This window comes from Triticum aestivum, chromosome 1D (genome assembly GCF_018294505.1).
Source record: "Triticum aestivum cultivar Chinese Spring chromosome 1D, IWGSC CS RefSeq v2.1, whole genome shotgun sequence".
NCBI lineage: Eukaryota > Viridiplantae > Streptophyta > Magnoliopsida > Poales > Poaceae > Triticum > Triticum aestivum.
In genome coordinates this window covers 83,790,588-83,803,680 of record NC_057796.1, presented here as the reverse complement: position 1 = coordinate 83,803,680, position 13,093 = coordinate 83,790,588, and the positions used below count along the sequence as shown (strand labels likewise).

Sequence of the window (13,093 nt, the reverse complement as noted above, 5' to 3'; positions counted from 1 at the left end):
GAGCTCCAGATTAGCGGTTCCCCGCGCTCGCCACGGACCGACGGCCTGGGCAGCCCGCCCAAGGACACGGCGGAGGCCTCCTCCTCCAGCGCCTCCCCCGGGGGCCTCCACGACCAGCAACAACTCCGGTTCCACCTCTTCAAGCGCCCGGCCGGGCGCCGGCGGGGGCGCCGGTGACGTCGTGCTGGGCCTGGGGATCCGGGAGAGGAGGAAGCTCGGCAAACTGGTCTTCTTCGCCTTCTGTAGGGGTGGAGGTCGGAGCAAGGGAGGGGTGGATCCACCGGCACACGTAGATCGAGCACTCGCGCGCCTCCACCGCATAGAAGCTCGTCACCGGCGCAAAAAAAATCAATTTTTTTCAGCGGCGCATACAGACTGTGAGTGGAGGCGGGGTGGTGGAAGAGGCTGGCGACGTCAAGAGGGAGAGGCAGAGGGGAGACTGACGTCGAGGGGGAGTGGCGGAGGGGAGGCTGGCGATGGGGACGCGGGCCACCGGCGAGCGGATCTGGGAGAGTGACGGGGAGAGCGAGTGGAGCTAGCGGTGTGAGCGACTGAGCGAGCGAGCGGTGCGGACAGTGAACGAGCGATGCGGGAGGGCAAATTGGGAAAGCGAAAGAATTTCGTAAGGTGACGAAAATTACACTACGATCGCTTAAACGACCTACATTTCGGAACAGAAGGAGTATTTGGGATCCGAGGGAGTACCACTCTTTTGTTTCTGTCACATATACATGCCATTTTTTTTATATTACAGTAACATCGATCACCAATTTTATTGAATATATGCGTATAAAAACTAAGAATATACAATATTCAACTCCCTCTGTTCACAAATATAATTGTTCCCATCAAAAAGTTATAACTGTGATAGATAATATTGAAAATAATAATTTTAAATGTTTTCCACTTCTCAAAAATAATAATTTTCGAGGCAAATCTATACATACGATTTTCAAATTGAAAATGTAAATAATTAAATGATATTTGATCTAAGATTTTGACAGAAGGCACGATGTAAAGCCTCACTTCGATGGACCGTATGTCATTATCTAAGAAAAAGAGTTTTCTCCTCGCAACTCTCGCGATAGAAAAGGCGGTTAGGGTTTCCCAAACGGATATGAAAACAAACAGGAAAACTGAAAAATAAGTAAAATCGGTAGAGATTAAAAGGGAAAAAAGAATAAAATCTTCCCAAAACGATTAAAAGGGTCTACATTTCCTCGTCCACCATCCAGTATGCTTGGATTTTGATTAGAAAAATGTGTAGAATCTTAACATGATGTTATTTTACGTGTTATTAGTCTTTTAAATGCTTTTTGGCTGCACCCATAATCAAATAGCGCACAAATCCATCTTTCTTTCGCATCGACGTCGATTTGGATTAAAAATGAACACCTCAGCAAAATCAGACTGGAAATGAAAGAAATCGTCTATAGCCACACATCCATGCCTCGGCAAAACCTCACAAGATGAAAAAGAAAATAGATTTCTCATCTTATGCCGAGAGAGGGAGAGGGACACCTTAGGATTGCCCATATTCCAACACGTTGTGACTGTGTTAGCACTAAGGCCGCTGTCGTGAGGGTGGATAGGAAGATAAGCGGCAACAAAGATGGAATATCATGTTGATATAAAAGACGTGGACCTACTGGAATTGGAACGACAGAAATCATCAATGGCCACACATGCATGCCTTGGTAAAACCTTGCGGGGTGGAAAACAAAGCAGATTTCCCATCTTATGCCGAGAGAGATGACTTAGGATTGACTATATTCAAATATATTATTATTGTGTGAGCATTGAGGCCACCATCGGCAAGGGTGGAAAGAAGGATAAGCGGCAGCACACATGGCATGTCATATTGAAATAAAGGAAGTTGACCTATTGGAGTCTTGAATCATGGTTATTGAGTTAGGGACGTGTTTTTTTTATCCGTTGCAACACATGAACTTTTTTCTAGTCTTATTTATATATAGTTTTGATCATAACAACTTTATTCATTAAATAATAGCAAGGTCGTTTACATAATAATGAAGAATAAAGCCAGGGACATTGGATTTTCAAGATTCAGACTTGTTAATGCTTTTTTTTTATAAAGGACACTTTTATTATCTTAAAATATAGCATCAAGCGGATACAAATCATGTTGAGCGACACCCGGTCTCTGCATAGCTAAGATGCACGCAGCCACAAAAAGAACCGTCTGACAAAGTATGTAAAATAAACCCGACAATTCGGCAATAGTAAAGCCATATGAGACCAAAACTATACCTATGTCGATGAAGAAGGTGGACCGATTTGCTTCTCTGCTATAGTGGACAAGACAGATGCTAGCAAACTCCATGGCTTGTAATGATTGAAACATCAGTCCGAATTAAGCATTTGGATGAGAGATAGCATCCAACGCCATCATACTGCCAGACTCGACGATGAGTTTAGTGCACCTCATTTTTTTCGCTGGTCTTATTTATATGTAGTACTTCCTCCACAAAAAAATATAAAAGCGTTTATATATTTTTCTTTAAATAGGGAGTACTACTTAGGAACACACATTTATTTCTCAACGTGTCCTAGACATGAAAAATAATAGTAGTAAAACCCAACTGAAATGCATATATAAACTGAATGTACGATATTCAATTTAAGCTGACGAAGATAGCTTCAGTCCGAGGTGGATTAGCGGCGCCACCTTCTTCACCGAGGGTCTGGTCATGATCCGCCCCCACCACGCCAGGACGCTCGCGCGCGACTCCAGCAGAGCCCCGTACTCGGTGCCGGCCACCAGGCAGTAGGTGAAGCCGAAGTGGACGAGGTCGGCGAGGCTGAAGAAGTCCCCGGCGAGGTACGGTGAGCTCGACAGCCGCGCCTCGTACACGTTGAGGACCTTCTCCAGCTTCCCGACGTACTCGTCGACGACGGCCTGGTCGCGCGCGCCGCCGATGAACGGCAGGATGATGCACTGCCGGACGACGTTGGCGATGGCCGGCTGGTACTGGTGGGCCTCCACCTCCATCCACACGTCCACCATGGCTGATTCCTCGAGGCTGGATTCTCCTAGAAGATCGGTGGCGCTGGCGCCTCCGAACTTGCGGAGCACGTACCGAGAAATCGCGCGCGATTCTGAGATCATATTACCGGTGTGTGGATCAATTGAAAATCTAATCAGAGTTTGTATGCTATGGATTGATTCGTGATCAGTGTGTGAATTTCATTACCGAAGAGAGTCAGCTCCCCGTCCTCCAACGCTGGGATCTTGCCGAAAGGCTGCGAGATTGAACCGTATGAAGACTTGCATAAAAAAATGGAGCGAGATAGAAACATACTCAATCAAAGTATAAACTGTCTCTGTTTCTACATACGTTCCGAGAGAGGTAGGGCTCGGTCCTCTGCTCCCGCGCAGCCATGTCGAGGGGGAGGAGCTCGTAGTCGGCGCCGACCTCCTCCAGGCACAGCAGCACCGTCGCGACGAACGGCGACGCCGCCACCCCGTACACCTTCACGGCACCGCCCATCTCTCTCTCCCTCTCACACACCCACACAGCTTCTCTCTGATACACACAGAGAGAGAGAGCTTCAATTAAGCAGCTCTGTTTTTACTTTTTAGTGCTGATTAGTGCATGCTTAAGCAGACCTTGACCAACCCGACTTATATTACATGTGATCGGCGTGATTGCAAGGAAGATAATACCAGAAAATAGTACAGACTCTACTATACCATTTTTGTGATCTGATCTCAACAAGATTTGGTGTGGTTATGGTCAACCAAGTGATAATTTCTTATTGTCTTTGACTTGATTCATGAATCGAGCTTCCTTCACGCCCAAGGAATTACGACTTTGTCCATAATATAACCAAATAGTAGTCCTCGACGGGATTTGCTTTTTTCACTCCAAATGGTGTAGATATACTATACTCTTCTCATGGCCTGGTCGCTGGGAAGATTTGGTGTGGTTATGGTCTAACTAGCGAAATTTTCTTTTTGTTCTTGACTTGTTTCATAATTCGAGCTTCCTTCCTGCCAAAGGAATTGCGACTTCATATATAGTTAAGTTCTCCAAATCGTTGCCAGAGTTGGATTATGGATACTGCATTGCCTTCTAAATAAATTTGTTCATCCTGATATGGACATTGCATTACCTTCTAAATAAATTTGTCCATCCTGATTTTTATCTGAGGTCCACCAAAGTTGTTAAGGGTAATGTCTTTTTTTAACATAGTACAAACGCAAGAGCTCATATATACGCGCATACATTCATCCCTATGAACGCACACACGCGCACCCTACGCCTATGAGCAGCTTCGAAATACTGAGCTGGCATTGTCATTTTGAGATTTTACGAAAACATCGTAGGCGCCTCGTAGTCGGCGGGAATGTCTCCTCCCACTGAACGCGTATCGCCGGAAATACTGAAATAAATTCAGGATAAATGCGAGCACTAGGATTTAAACTCCGGTGGGCTGGGATATAAGAGTCCTCCTAACCATCCAACCACAGGTTGGTTTGCGTTAAGGGTAATGTCTTAGGCCCTGTTTGGTTCGTAAGTCTTAGGACTTTTTTTAGTCCCAACTTATAAGTCTCAAGTCACTAAAAAGTCCCTACCTGTTTGGTTCCTGGGACTTGACATGGACTAAAAGACCATATTACAACTAGAAGTCCCTATAAGACTCTCCTTGAGAGTCTTATTTCATAAATCCCAAATGCCCACTTTAAGTTCCTATAAGTCCCTCCTGTTTGGTTTAGATGGGACTTATAGGGACTTTTTTAAGTCCCTGGAAACAAACACCCTCTTAATTTGGGCAGCCGATCTGGCGCATGTGACGGCCGCTCCCACACTCGCCATGTTGTGTCGTGGGGCCCACGCACCGACCACCACACCTCCCTCGCGTTATCATTTTTCCGTCATGCACGTGCCTCGTTCCCTTCGCCCTGCTCGCCCTGAACCTCCCATCTCTCAGCGCTCTCTCTCTCTTGTTCCCCTCGGCCGACGCACAAAAATCTCTACTCCCCCGGTGAGCCACACACCAAATCCACAGCTCCGCCACAGAACTCCTACCTTCCGCACGTCATAGGGCGCATATCCGATCCAACCCCTCCCCCCAGCGCAAACGACCACTGCTATGATGTGAGGCTGTTGCGAGCCGGGGCAGCCACCCCACCGCGCGGCAGAGGTGATGCTGCGTTGGGCGACGAGAGGTAGCAACCGGCTGTGATGTAATCGACACGAGGGTGGGTGATGCTAGAACTGACATATGGCGATGCTGGAACTGGCACGCGGTTGTGCTTCTACAACATGATGGCCATGCAAAGCTGCAAAAGGCGGTGTGCTGGAGCCATGTGGATGTTGCAACCTTGCTATGACGAGCTGCAACCAGTGGTACTCCCGAGATACAGCTGCACCATGGGGATGCTACAACCTTGCTACGACAAGTTGCAACCAGCGTAGTGAGATGTTGGGAGTGTCGCCGACTAGAGCTGCAACCGATGGGGACTTGAGCAGCAAACAAAAACAACCATGCTGCAACCATGCATGGTGAGGGGAACTTTGCAACCGACGATGGGCAAAGCTGCAACCATGCCGGCCGGAGTTGCGAGGCCGTCAACACGTGGGGGATGCGTGCTGAAACCGCGACCTGGTGGAGTTGCAACCGACGACGGGGTGGAGCCGCTAGGGTGTCAAAGTCGGGATGGGTGCTACAACCACGAGCTGGTGGAGCTGGGAGCCTGGCATGCTAGGAGTTGTAGGCGGAGCTACAACCGGGAGTGAGCTGGCTGCACCAGAGCAGTGATTGTTTTTTCTGGTACTTTTACTGTGCTCCCAAGGGGAGAACTGTGTGGAAGACAACGATTTGTGCGTTGGTTTGTGATTTCATCTAACCGCCACTATAGCAACTCCAACTCCCCTACGCATTCTGTCCGCGTGTGTCCGTTTAGGTCGAGACGGACGCAAACCACGGCACAATGCGTCGACACAAACAGACGGATGCCCGCTTTTTGTCCGCCCGCGATCCATTCCCGGCCCAAATTTGGGCCGGGTTTTCGTTGGCGCAGACACGACACGGACGCGGGCGACGCCCACCCCTGTCCTCCCCATGGCCCACCACACCGTGGCACATCCACCCCCATTTCCCCCTTCTCTTCCAAAACACTCCCGCCATGTCGCCATGGAAGACGCGCCAAACATCGCCGCCCCCACCTCCTTGGTCGACCACATGGCTGCCAAGCCCCGCGCCCGCGGCTAGAAGCAACCCAAGAAGGAGCAGATGCCAGAGTACGGGCCATACAGTCGGTGAAGAGGGTGAAGGAAATGTGCCCTAGAGGCAATAATAAAGTTGTTATTTACATTTCCTTATATCATGATAAATGTTTATTATTCATGCTAGAATTGTATTAACCAGAAACTTAGTACATGTGTGAATACATAGACAAATAGAGTGTCCCTAGTATGCCTCTACTTGACTAGCTTGTTTATCAAAGATGGTTATGTTTCCTAGCCATAGACATGTGTTGTCATTTGATGAACGGGATCACATCATTAGAGAATGATGTGATGGACAAGACCCATCCGTTAGCTTAGCATTATGATCGTTTAGTTTGTTGCTATTGCTTTCATCATGACTTATACATGTTCCTCTGACTATGAGATTATGCAACTCCCGAATACTGGAGGAACACTTAGTGTTCTATCAAACATCACAACGTAACTGGGTGATTATAAAGATGCTCTACAGGTGTCTCCGATGGTGTTTGTTGAGTTGGCATAGATCGAGATTAGGATTTGTCACTCCGATTGTCGGAGAGGTATCTCTGGGCCCTCTCGGTAATGCACATCACTATAAGCCTTGCAAGCAATGTGACTAATGAGTTAGTTGCGGGATGATGCATTACGGAACGAGTAAAGAGACTTGCCGGTAACGAGATTGAACTAGGTATGATGATACCGACGATCGAATCTCGGGCAAGTAACATACCGATGACAAAGGGAACAACGTATGTTGTTATGCGGTTTGACCGATAAAGGTCTTCGTAGAATATGTAGGAACCAATATGAGCATCCAGGTTCCACTGTTGGTTATTGACCAGAGAAGTGTCTCGGTCATGTCTACATAGTTCTCGAATCCGTAGGGTCCGCACGCTTAACATTCGATGATGATTGGTATTATGAGTTTATGTGATTTGATGTACCGAAGGTTGTTCGGAGTTCCGGATGAGATCGCGGACATGACGAGAAGTCTCGAAATGGTCGAGACATAAAGATTGATATATTGGACCATGTTGTTCGAACACCGGAAGTGTTCCAGAGAGTTTCGGATAAAACCGGAGTGCCGGATGGGGTTACCGGAACCCCCAGGAGAACTAATAGGCCTCTATGGGCCTTAGTGGGAAGATAAGAAGGGACGGGAGGGGCTGGCCGCGCCCTCCCCCTTGGGTCCGAATTGGACTAGGGGAAGGGGGCGGCGCCCCCTTTCCTTCCCTTCCCCCTCTTCCTTCCTTCCCCCTCTCTCCCTCTTGGTGGATTCCTACTAGGACTTGGAGTCCTAGTAGGATTCCCCTCTTGGGGCGCGCCCTAGGGGCCGGCCGGCCCTCCCCTCCTCCCTCCTTTATATACGGGGGAGGTGGCACCCCATAGACACAAGTTAATCTTTAGCCGTGTGTGGTGCCCCCCTCCACAGTTTTACACCTCGGTCATATCGTCGTAGTGCTTAGGCGAAGCCCTGCACCGGTAACTTCATCATCACTGTCACCACGCTTTCGTGCTGACGGGACTCTCCCTCAGCCTCAGCTGGATCTAGAGTTCGAGGGACGTCACTGAGCTGAACGTGTGCAGATCGCGGAGGTGCCGTGCGTTTGGTACTTGATCGGTTGGATCGCGAAGACGTTCGACTACATCAACCGCGTTACTTAACGCTTCCGCTTTCGGTCTATGAGGGTACGTGGACACACTCTCCCCGCTCGTTGCTATGCTTCTCCTAGATAGATCTTGCGTGATCGTAGGAAAATTTTGAAATACTACGTTCCCCAACAGTGGCATCTGAGCCAGGTCTATGCGTAGATGTTATATGCACGAGTAGAACACAAAGAGTTGTGGGCGATAATAGACATACTGCTTACCAACATGTCATACTTTGATTCGGCGGTATTGTTGGATGAAGCGGCCCAGACCGACATTACATGACCGCATTCATGAGACTGGTTCTACCGCCGTGCTTCGCACACAGGTGGCTAGTGGGTGTCTGTTTCTCCAACTTTAGTTGAATCGAGTGTGACTACGCCCGGTCCTTATTGAAGGTTAAAACAACACACTTGACGAAAAATCGTTGTGGTTTTGATGCGTAGGTAAGAACGGTTCTTGCTAAGCCCGTAGCAGCCATGTAAAACTTGCAACAACAAAGTAGAGGACGTCTAACTTGTTTTTGCAGGGCTTGCTGTGATGTGATATGGTCAAGACGTGATGATATATAAATTGTTGTATGAGATGATCATGTTTTGTAGCAGTTATCGGTAACTGGCAGGAGCCATATGGTTGTCGCTTTATTGTATGAAATGCAATCGCCATATAATTGCTTTACTTTATCACTAAGCAGTAGCGATAGTCGTGGAAGCAATAGTTGGCGAGACTACAACGATGCTTCGATGGAGATCAAGGTGTCAAGCCGGTGACGATGGTGATCATGACGGTGCTTTGGAGATGGAGATCAAAGGCACAAGATGATGATGGCCATATCATATCACTTATATTGATTGCATGTGATGTTTATCCTTTATGCATCTTATTTTGCTTAGTACGACGGTAGCATTATAAGATGATCTCTCACTAAATTTCAAGGTACAAGTGTTCTCCCTGAGTATGCACCATTGCGACAGTTCGTCATGCCGAGACGCCACGTGATGATCGGGTGTGATAAGCTCTACGTTCACATACAACGGGTGAAAGCCAGTTTTGCACACGCAAAATACTCGGGTTAAACTTGATGAGCCTAACATATGCAGATATGGCCTCGGAACACTGAGACCGAAAGGTCGAGCGTGAATCATATAGTAGATATGATCAACATAGTGATGTTCATCATTGAAAACTACTCCATCTCACGTGATGATCGGACATGGTTTAGTTGATATGGATCACGTGATCACTTAGATTATTAGAGGGATGTCTATCTAAGTGGGAGTTCTTAAGTAATATGATTAATTGAACTTTAATTTATCATGAACTTAGTACCTGATAGTATTTTGCATGTCTATGTTGTTGTAGATAAATGGCCCGTGCTACTGTTTCCGTTGAATTTTAATGCGTTCCTAGAGAAAGCTAAGTTGAAAGATGATGGTAGCAACTACACGGAGTGGGTCCGTAACTTGAGGATTATCCTCATTGCTGCATAGAAGAATCATGTCTTGGAAGCACCGCTAGGTGTACCACCCGCGTCGGCAACTGCAGACATTGTGAATGCCTGGCAGTCGCGTGTTGATGACTACTCGATAGTTCAGTGTGCCATGCTTTACGGCTTAGAACCGGGACTTCAACGACGTTTTGAACGTCATGGAGCATATGAGATGTTTCAGGAGTTGAAGTTAATATTTCAAGCAAATGCCTGGATTGAGAGATATGAAGTCTCCAATAAGTTCTACAGCTGCAAAATGGAGGAGAATAGTTCTGTCAGTGAACATATACTCAGAATGTCTGGGTACCACAACCACTTGACTCAATTGGGAGTTAAACTTCCTGATGATAGTGTCATTGACAGAGTTCTTCAATCACTACCACCAAGCTACAAAAGCTTCGTGATGAACTATAATATGTAAGGGATGGATAAGACAATTCCTGAGCTCTTCGCAATGCTAAAGGCTGCGGAGGTAGAAATCAAGAAGGAGCATCAAGTGTTGATGGTTAACAAGACCACTAGTTTCAAGAAAAAGGGCAAAGGGAAGAAGGGGAACTTCAAGAAGAACGGCAAGCAAGTTGCTACTCAAGTGAAGAAACCCAAGTCTCGACCTAAGCCTGAGACTGAGTGCTTCTACTGCAAAGGGACTGGTCACTGGAAGCGGAACTGCCCCAAGTATTTGGCGGATAAGAAGGATGGCAAAGTGAAAGGTATATTTGATATACATGTTATTGATGTGTACCTTACTAATGCTCGCAGTAGTGCCTGGGTATTTGATACTGGTTCTGTTTCTCATATTTGCTACTCGAAACAGGGGCTACGGATTAAGCGAAGATTGGCTAAGGACGAGGTGACGATGCGCGTGGGAAATGGTTCCAAAGTCGATGTGATCGCCGTCGGCACACTACCTCTACATCTACCTTCGGGATTAGTTTTAGACCTGAATAATTGTTATTTGGTGCCAGCGTTAAGCATGAACATTATATCTAGATCTTGTTTGATGCGAGACGGTTATTCATTTAAATCAGAGAATAATAGTTGTTCTATTTATATGAGTAATATATTTTATGGTCATGCACCCTTGATGAGTGGTCTATTTTTATTGAATCTCGATAGTAGTGATACACATATTCATAGTGTTGAAGCCAAAAGATATAAGTTTAATAATGATAGTGCAACTTACTTGTGGCACTGCCCTTTAGGTCATATTGGTGTAAAGCGCATGAAGAAACTCCATGCTGATGGACTTTTGGAATCACTTGATTATGAATCATTTGATACTTGCGAACCATACCTCATGGGCAAGATGACTAAGACTCCGTTCTCCGGAACAATGGAGCGAGCTACAGACTTGTTGCAAATAATACATACTGATGTATGCGGTCCAATGAGTGTTGAGGCTCGCAGCGGGTATCGTTATTTTCTAACCTTCACAGATGATTTGAGAAGGTATGGGTATATCTACTTGATGAAACATAAGTCTGAAATATTTGAAAAGTTCAAAGAATTTCAGAGTGAAGTGGAAAATCATCATAACAAGAAAATAAAGTTTCTATGATCTGATCGTGGAGGTGAATATTTGAGTTATGAGTTTGGTCTTCATTTGAAACAATGCGGAATAGTTTCGCAACTCACGCCACCCGGAACACCACAGCGTAATGGTGTGTCCGAACGTCGTAACCGCACTTTGTTAGATATGGTGCGATCTATGATGTCTCTGTTGGGGAACGCAGTATTTCAAAAAAAAATCCTACGGTCACGCAAGATCTATCTAGGAGATGCATAGAAACGAGCGGGGAGAGTGTGTCCACGTACCTGCTACCTCTTGAGCACCGCGTTGGTTTTTCCCTTGAAGAGGAAAGGGTGATGCAACAAAGTAACGTAAGTATTTCCCTCGGTTTTTGAGAACCAAGGTATCAATCCAATAGGAGGCCACGCACAAGTCCCACGCACCTACACAAACAAATAAATCCTTGCAACCAACGCAATAAAGGGGTTGTCAATCCCTTCAGGGTCACTTACGAGAGTGAGATCTGATAGAGATGATAAGATATGATAGAGATGCGAAGTAAAATAAAAGCAAAATAAAAGGCAATGGAAATAGCTTGTTGTTGGAAGATTAATGTGATAGAAAATAGACCCGGGGGCCATAGGTTTCACTAGTGGCTTCTCTCATGAGCATAAGACGAAAACCAAGCTTTAGCACGATCTCTAAGCGAAAAAGGAAATAGTTCCAATTTAACAATATCATTATCCACATCTTTCTTCTTTTGCATATCACACAAATCAACGAAGCTATTTAGATGGGTAGCGGCATCTTCACTAGGAAGGCCGGCGAATTGATCTTTCATGACAAGATTCAACAAAGCAGCATTGATTTCACAAGATTCAGTATCGGTAAGAGGAGCAATCGGAGTGCTAAGAAAATCATTATTGTTGGTATTGGTAAAGTCACATAATTTAGTATTATCTTGAGCCATCGTGACAAACAAGCAATCCAACACACGAGCAAACAAGAAGCGAGCGAGGAAAAGGCGAACGGAAAAGAGAGGGCGAATAAAACGGCAAGGGTGAAGTGGGGGAGAGGAAAACAAGAGGCAAATGGCAAATAATGTATTGCGGGAGATAAGGGTTTGTGATGGGTACTTGGTATGTTGACTTTTGCGTAGACTCCCCGGCAAAGGCGCCAGAAATGGCTAGTTGTCGGGAGTCCAAATCTTGACTTGACTTTGTGCACACCTGCCTGGCAACGGGGCCAGAAATCCTTTTTGCTACCTCTTGAGCACTGCGTTGGTTTTCCCTTGAAGAGGAAAGGGTGATGCAGCAAAGTAGCGTAAGTATTTCCCTCAGTTTTTGAGAACCAAGGTATCAATCCAGTAGGAGGCCACGCACAAGTCCCACGCACCTACACAAACAAATAAATCCTCGCAACCAACGCAATAAAGGGGTTGTCAATCCCTTCACGGTCACTTACGAGAGTGAGATCTGATAGAGATGATAAGATATGATAGAGATGCGAAGTAAAATAAAAGCAAAATAAAAGGCAATGGAAATAGCTTGTTGTTGGAAGATTAATATGATAGAAAATAGACCCGGGGGCCATAGGTTTCACTAGTGGCTTCTCTCATGAGCATAAGACGAAAACCAAGCTTTAGCACGATCTCTAAGCGAAAAAGGAAATAGTTCCAATTTAACAATATCATTATCCACATCTTTCTTCTTTTGCATATCACACAAATCAACGAAGCTATTTAGATGGGTAGCGACATCTTCACTAGGAAGGCCGGCGAATTGATCTTTCATGACAAGATTCAATAAAGCAGCATTGATTTCACAAGATTCAGTATCGGTAAGAGGAGCAATCGGAGTGCTAAGAGAATCATTATTGTTGGTATTGGTAAAGTCACATAATTTAGTATTATCTTGAGCCATCGTGACAAACAAGCAATCCAACACACAAGCAAACAAGAAGCGAGCGAGGAAAAGGCGAACGGAAAAGAGAGGGCGAATAAAACGGCAAGGGTGAAGTGGGGGAGAGGAAAACAAGAGGCAAATGGCAAATAATGTATTGCGGGAGATAAGGGTTTGTGATGGGTACTTGGTATGTTGACTTTTGCGTAGACTCCCCGGCAAAGGCGCCAGAAATGGCTAGTTGTCGGGAGTCCAAATCTTGACTTGACTTTGTGCACACCTGCCCGACAACGGCGCCAGAAAT

At 46.0% G+C, this 13,093-nt stretch overlaps 1 protein-coding gene across 1 annotated transcript; it reads right to left on the bottom strand.

Moving 5' to 3' along the window:
- Positions 1–2,496: 2,496 nt before the first annotated feature.
- Positions 2,497–3,622, bottom strand: LOC123180474 (glutathione S-transferase 4). Its single transcript, XM_044592532.1, has 3 exons — positions 3,360–3,622; positions 3,216–3,264; positions 2,497–3,120 (listed from the first exon to the last, which is right to left on the bottom strand). Exons 1-3 carry the CDS (start codon positions 3,510–3,512, stop codon positions 2,642–2,644), a joined length of 681 nt encoding a protein of 226 aa, XP_044448467.1. The 5' UTR covers positions 3,513–3,622; the 3' UTR covers positions 2,497–2,641.
- Positions 3,623–13,093: the final 9,471 nt, after the last annotated feature.